The 7,233-nt window shown below is 45.3% G+C and overlaps 1 protein-coding gene across 1 annotated transcript in view; it reads right to left on the bottom strand.

Moving 5' to 3' along the window:
- Positions 1-6,112, bottom strand: part of LOC103397062 (atrial natriuretic peptide receptor 3-like) — a 43,083-nt gene extending 36,971 nt beyond the window's left edge. The window contains exon 1 of the mRNA XM_008335310.3: positions 5,119-6,112. Within this exon, the coding sequence (XP_008333532.1) occupies positions 5,119-5,788 (670 nt within the window). The 5' untranslated portion in view covers positions 5,789-6,112. The remainder of the gene's footprint in view (positions 1-5,118) is intronic.
- Positions 6,113-7,233: the final 1,121 nt, after the last annotated feature.

The following is a 7,233-nucleotide window of genomic DNA, read 5'->3' as shown; positions in this document are numbered from 1 at the left end:
GTGGTGGGAAACTGCTTCCCTTTCCTGAGGCGCCGGATGGTTTGCCAGAATTTCTTCGAGGCCGACCGATAGTCCTCCTCCATGGCCTCCCCGAACTTTTCCCCGACTCGAGTTTTTGCTTCCGCGACTGCCCGAGCTGCAGTCCGCTTGGCCTGCCTGTACTTTTCGGCTGCTTCAGGAGTCCTACGAACCAACCAGGCTCGATAGGACTCCTTCTTGAGGTTGACTACTTCCCTTACTTCCGGTGTCCACCACCGGGTTCGGGGATTGCCGCCACGACAGGCACCGGAGACCTTACGTCCGCAGCTTCGGACAGCCGCATCAACAATGGAAGTGGAGAACATAGTCCACTCAGACTCAATGTCTCCAGCCTCCCTCGGGACCTGTTCAAAACTCTCCCGGAGGTGGGAGTTGAAGGCCCCCCTCACCGGGGATTCTGCCAGACGTTCCCAACAGACCCTCACGATACGTTTGGGTCTGCCAGGTCTATCCAGCTTTGCCCCTCGTAAGCGGAGCCAACTCACCACCAGGTGGTGATCAGTTGAGAGCTCAGCCCCTCTCTTCACCCGAGTGTCCAATACATACGGCCGGATGTCAGATGACACGACTACAAAGTCGATCATTGACCTCCGGCCTAGGGTGTCCTGGTGCCAAGTGCACTGGTGGACACCTTTATGCTTGAACATGGTGTTTGTTATGGACAAACTGTGACTAGCACAGAAGTCCAATAACAAAACACCACTCGGATTTAGATCGGGGAGGCCGTTCTTCCCAATCACGCCCCTCCAGGTGTCACTGTCGTTGCCCACGTGGGCGTTGAAGTCCCCCAACAGGACGATGGAATCCCCGGGAGGAGCACTGTCCAGTACTCCTCTCAGTGTCAGCAAGAAGGCCGGGTATTCTGCACTGCTGTTCGGCCCGTAGGCCGAAACTACAGTGAGGCACCTGTCCCTGACCCGAAGGCGCAGGGAAGCGACCCTCTCACTCAGTGGGGAGAACTCCAACACACGACTGGCAAGCTGGGGGGCTATAAGTAAGCCTACGCCAGCACGCCGTCTCTCACCGCGGGCAACTCCAGAGTAGAAAAGGGTCCAGCCTCTCTCAAGGAGTTGGGTCCCAGAGTCCAAGCTGTGTGTGGAGGTGAGCCCGACTATATCTAGTCGGTATCTCTCAACCTCCTGCACGAGCTCAGGCTCCTTTCCCCCCAGCGAGGTGACATTCCATGTCCCCATAGCTAGAGTGGTTGTCCAGGGATTGGGCCGTCGTGGTCTCCGCCCACAACCGCCACCCAAATCACAAGGCACCGGCCCCTTGTGGGCCTTCCTGCGGGTGGTGGGCCCACTGGAAAGCGGACTCACGTCGCTTGTTCGGGCTGAGCCCGGCCGAGTCCCGTGAGCAAGGACCCGGCCACCAGGCGCTCGCCTGCGAGCCCCAACCCCGGGCCTGGCTCCAGAGTGGGGCCCCGGTGACGCCAATCCGGGCGACGTGAACCTCTTTGCTGTATTTTTCTTCATCACAAAGGGGGGGTTGAACCGCTATTTGTCTGATCCGTCGCCTAGGACCTGTTTGCCTTGGGAGACCCTACCAGGGGCGTTAAGCCCCCGACAACATAGCTCCTAGGTTCATTCGGATACTCAAACCCCTCCACCACGTTAAGGTTGCGATTCAAGGAGAGGCTCTTTACATTACCTTTTTGTAATATACTCTATGGCAGAAATATGAATATTTTGTTAATAATTTAAGGACACCATTATTATTCAGTGTTGACAATGACATTTTTTAAATTTATTTTTTGGAAATGTTACCGTCCAAATAACTACTGCATGGTAAACAAACAAGAGGTAAATGGTGATAAAGATAATCATTATTTGCAGTCCTGCCAACATTACACAAAATGATAGTTGTACTTCATTAATACTGTAAAACAAGGTATTTGGATTTGGATCTGTCTGTCTGTACATGGTGGCCTGTGACTGCAACAGTGACAGTTATGATTGCTGACAGTGTGCTTTACAGTTACATCTAATCTGAGGGCCAAAGTGCTAAAAGTTGCCTGTATGATTAATGTTGGCAAAGGCTGAGAAATGCGTCACTGTCAAATATGAAATCTTTCACTTGAGACTTTTAAAGAAAATGTTGTTCGCGTGGTTTCATTAACATATTTACTCATGCAACTCAAGCGCTGATATAACGATGCTGCAGTAGAAGAGCTGACGCCTGCCCTCGCCTCTAACTCTCACTCTGTTGTGCTGAGGAGCTGCATGACGTCTGCTCCGGCCCTTCAAACATCTCACTGAAGCACCTGACATGCAGTGAATACTAATTCCACACCATCAGGTGCTTTCACATGTGAAACCTTGAGGTGCTTTGGTTTGAACCATGGGTTCTGAACCCTTTTGGCCTTAAGGCACAATTTTTAGTAGTACAAAGTGCTCCGTGGTTCCATTCAATATTAATGGAACCACTATATAGGTTTAATTGACCTGACTCACAGTTCGATTTGTATTAAATAATAAACCAATTCCACCTTATCCAATTGCTTACTTAATAGTACTTCCATTTACAAAGCTGTATTTGGTGAAGTCGGAATTATACCTAACACCACACATTGTTTGGCTTCATTTTTTTTATTTTAAAAACTTCTCCATACTTTTAGCTACAGCTAACGTAAAGAAAAAGTCTTATTCTCTGTATATTGGAGCTTGTTAAACTGACTGATGCATTACCGCCACCGTATGGTCGAAAGCTGCATTGTAACTGAGCCTCTTGTGGATAACATCTCTGATGTCTTTAGTCGATAACGTGGCCTTTGAGGACCACAGGTGCAAAAAGGTGAAACTGTACGGTATACCTTATATTAATAGCTTTCTTGCAGATAAGATAGTGGATCAACGGTTTGTTCTATCGATTCACACTGATAAGGTCATGGGTTTATGTCTTAGCTCAACAGACGGGCTGTTAAGTTTTACAGTTTCAACATAATTTAAAAAAATGATACTACTTTATATAAAATAATTTATATAATTTTATTTTATAATATGTTTTTAGGGGAGTTTGTAGATGCTTAGTTAACTCTTAACTGTAATATTCAACAATACTAAAAGAATAAATAAATTGAATAAATCAGTGGGGGGAACAGTGTCTGTTGAGTTTATTTTCTTTCTCTGTCTCCTGAAGAATTTCAAGCAGCCAACACCATGTGGCTCATCTGTGGAGTCCACAGTGTGTTATGTAATTGCGTCTCGGTGCTGAAGGGTGCGAAAGCTCATCAACAGTTTTCTTCTCAGCGTCAGTTCCTGCTACACGAGGGAAGGATCATGTGGCTTCACTGTTTACTCAGTACATGCTTGACTTGATTTTGCGTGGTAACAGAGACTGAACAGGAGACCAGTCAGGACAGCAACTCAGGATTGCAATTAAACCATTTCAATTACTAATTCAGACATGAGACCATACATAGTGCTTTAGACACTGAAAATATTATTGCATATTGCAACAAGTGGTTATTCAGAGGACATTAAAAGTGTATAAGGTGTTCTATTTTGCAGAGATGCTTTATGCTGCTTGTATTTTCTCTCTTTTTGTCTCTCTTATTATGTAGTAGATGGTGAAAAATGCCCTATTGAAGCCTAAAGAAGAAAAATTAAAAGTTCTAGGTAGGTGCTGGATCAAGTGATGGGAATTATGTGAAAAAAAAATCTGAAAAATTGTTTTGTGTAATTAAAAAAAAATCTGTTTGAGATCTTTCACTCAGAATGACACATTTCAAAATCCAGTCATTAAAGATAAGATACAGTGAAAAAATGTGATAAATCACTATTATGTCTGCTGAACGTTATAAACACTCCAACAACTTTAGATACATCACATTTTTCATCTGTGACTTGTCTCCTTCATTTTGACTCTTTCCTCCACTCTCTCCCAAAGACATACAATAATGCAGCATGAAAGGAGAACAAAGTTTACAGTAATAAATGAGTAGCAGATATCCACTGGCTTAAATGCATGAAATGAAAATTCATCTGGAAGTCACTTAACATTTTATATATGCATTTTACTTACTGTAATTAGAAACAGACTACTCGGATCTAATCCAGATACCCTTTGCCAAACTGAGGAAATAACCTGTAGAGTAAAGGCTTTTCTGCAGGATTTACTGTTTATCTCATCCACTACATCTAAGGACATCGAAGGACATCTAGGAACATAGGAATTACTTTTCTTTTCTCTCTGTATCCAGAGCACAATGGCAAAAGAAGCTTTTGGCAGGTGAGTGAAACCTGTGAGTGGTTGTAGAGTACTAGAGTAATATATTGTCATCAGTTACTGTAGGTCCTGTGAATGTTCCACTGGACTTTTTTTAATTGCAGATTGCAATTAAAAATACTTAATTTGGTCAATTGCTTTCATCTTATATTTAATAATAAGGGAGGTGAGCTGTTTTGTAGTACTTCAAATAAACAAACGTATTACACTTGCTCAAGATACAGTTCTAGTGACTCGCATGCCCTCAAAAAGCAGCTTTGGAACTTCTTTTATTCGTTTTTTTTTTTCTAGATCAGATTAGATTAGATGGGATTAGACTGGAGTTTTTAAATTGTGGTTGTAGGACTAACTGATTGACTCACAGCACTGGACTCATCGCCATCTTCACTCTACTCTACCAGATTGCTGCTTTGGTTGAACACCAATCAGAGACACTTCAGTCAGTCACACGTTGTTTTTAATTTTATCCGTGTTGTGTTCATAGAAAAAAAAATTACTATGCTTACTATACAGTTTAAATGTTGTCTGAAATGTAAACACAATATGTTGTGTCTACATGTCTACAAACAAATATTTAATTTTTTTACAGATTTTAACAGTTTAAGATTTTTTTTTCCGAGGATTACTGACTGTTTTTATGACTACATTTTGTAAAAGAAATGAAAAATATCTCAATATCGTCTCCAGTGTACATATCATTTATCAAGCGTACACTGGTACAGAAAAACAGACAAATAGGTTAATTTTCAATGAATCAACTTACAGGAAATAAGAAGCATTTCGAGCTTTTTTTGACTTGTGTCATTATTTTTTCAATTAAGTTGGGTTTTAACTGAAGTTGGTAACAGTTACCTTCAATGTCGTTCATACTCTCCAATATGCTCTCAGTGTCCAGGCGCTCCTCCACGGAAAAGGAGTAGGTCCTGATATAAAAGTGGGCCATCAGGTTGAAGACCCCCTCCATGGTAAAGTAGCAGTTGCGCTCCGCTTTGTCGTCCTCGTAGAGGAGCAGCGCGCTCCCCCAGGCGAATTGCTCGAACATCGCCACGAAGGCCTCTGCCATCTTCTCGTAGGACGGAGCGATGCGCGTCAGGTGAGAATACTCTCCCTTTTTGGCGCTGAAGCCGGCGGCCAGAGCACCTGCCGAGATGACCGGGATGTTCCAGTGAGACGCCAGCCGGACCACCGGCGCCGCCTCGTACTCGCACACCGGCCCCAGGATCAGGTCTGGCTTGTGGCCGCACGACCTGTCCGCCAGCTTCAACACCGCCCCGTTGGCACAGTCGGTGTTCTCAAAGTGGATGTTGAAGTGGAAGCCGGAGTAAATTCCGGCGTTCGCAGAGAGTGTCCGCTGTGCGTAATGGATCGCCGGAGCGACTCTGGCGCGTGAAAACAGATAGGAGTTGTCTTGGGGCAAAAACACCAACACGTCTATGTCTTCAGCGGTGCCGCCGCCCCCGCTTCTCACCGCCGGGATAAGGAGCTTCAGAAAGTACAAGCACAGTGCGCCCAAGTGTGCCATGCCTGCGCCTTCACAACAAGTTCGTATTATTAAGAAGCAGCGTGGAGAGAGGTGTTGCTTCTCACTACAGAGTTGCGTTCACTGGGCAAAGCCGCGCACGCCGTTACCAGGATGGCTGGATGGTAAATCAGCGTGTCAGTGCGCATGGAGCTTCTCTCCTTAGCTCGGTACTTGCTGCGTCTCTGGCCGCTCTCACCCTCAGTAGCAGACTGGTTCTTCAGACTGAGCCAACAGCAGCAGACACTGCACCGCAGACATACACGCGTACCCTCAGTCTCACTCACACACGCTCATGTTGGCTCGGGCCTGGAGTTTTGAAGCATCTTCTCAGGATCATTCCTGCGTCATCAGAGCGCAGCCCACCTCCTTCTTAAAGTGACACGGCCCCCAGGGCAGAGCTGGGCTCACAATGAACCTTCACAGGTCACTCACTTCACCGCTCCACGGAGCAGTGCCGTGCGTTTCAGTGGCTTCAGAGGAAAAGTTAATTTACAGTTTGGGTTTGTCGCCTCAAGGACACTTTCCCGATATTTAGTTTATTTTAAAGAGTAAGAATAGCATTTCTGAAAACAATGGCTTGAGGCCCATTGGCCATTACTGTATTTTATTTTGAATTTGTGCACTACCTCCTCATTAACAGACTAACTAACTAGCTAACTAACTAACCACCTTTAAATCCACAGCCCAGTAAGGACTGGCCTTCTCATTTAGCTATAGCACAAACCAGTGATGAACGTATATATATACCGTATTTTGCGCATTATAAGACGCACTTAAAAACCTTTAATTTTCTCGAAAATCGACACTGCGCCTTATAACCTCGAATGACCTCGAACCGATTTTATAAACCCAAACTACACAGGGCATCACAACTGAAGCACACCGGGAGCCAACACTGACGTTTAACTCTGTTAACACAATTAGAAGATGCTTAACAACAATTGTTACAGTATGGTTGTGTAACCCAAATCCGTGCAACGTCGCGTCGTGTCTCCAAACACCCGGAGACTCTGTTGTGTTTTTGTATTGTCGATGTATGGTGCGAAGCAGGACGGCTCAGACGCATGGCTGTCGATTTTCTCATGGTCAAAAACTCTTTTTATTTCTCCTTTTTTATCGATACAGGCAAAACACACACTCTCTGCAAAACATCCACACTTCCGGACGGAACAGCGTCAATACAACATCACAGTGATTACCCAGAACAAAAATAGTGACAACCGCCTGACTCTGGAGGGGCGAACAACAACAACGGCGGTCTCCAGCGTCCAACTTAGGTCACTACCCTTTTCCACAAATCTCTGTCCTTATTGATCTGCGACTCCATGCGCGACCATCTCACCGATATGGTCAAAACTGCGACTAAATTGCGAGCTGCGTGGGAGCATTAGATGACAGAAGGCGAACACACATTCACCAAGACAGGGAGGCAACGCCGGGCGAAT

This window comes from Cynoglossus semilaevis, chromosome W (genome assembly GCF_000523025.1).
Source record: "Cynoglossus semilaevis isolate Cse_v1.0 chromosome W, Cse_v1.0, whole genome shotgun sequence".
Classification (NCBI taxonomy): Eukaryota; Metazoa; Chordata; class Actinopteri; order Pleuronectiformes; family Cynoglossidae; genus Cynoglossus; species Cynoglossus semilaevis.
The sequence above is the reverse complement of the archived record's forward strand: the minus strand, read 5'-3'. Positions and strand labels throughout refer to the sequence as shown.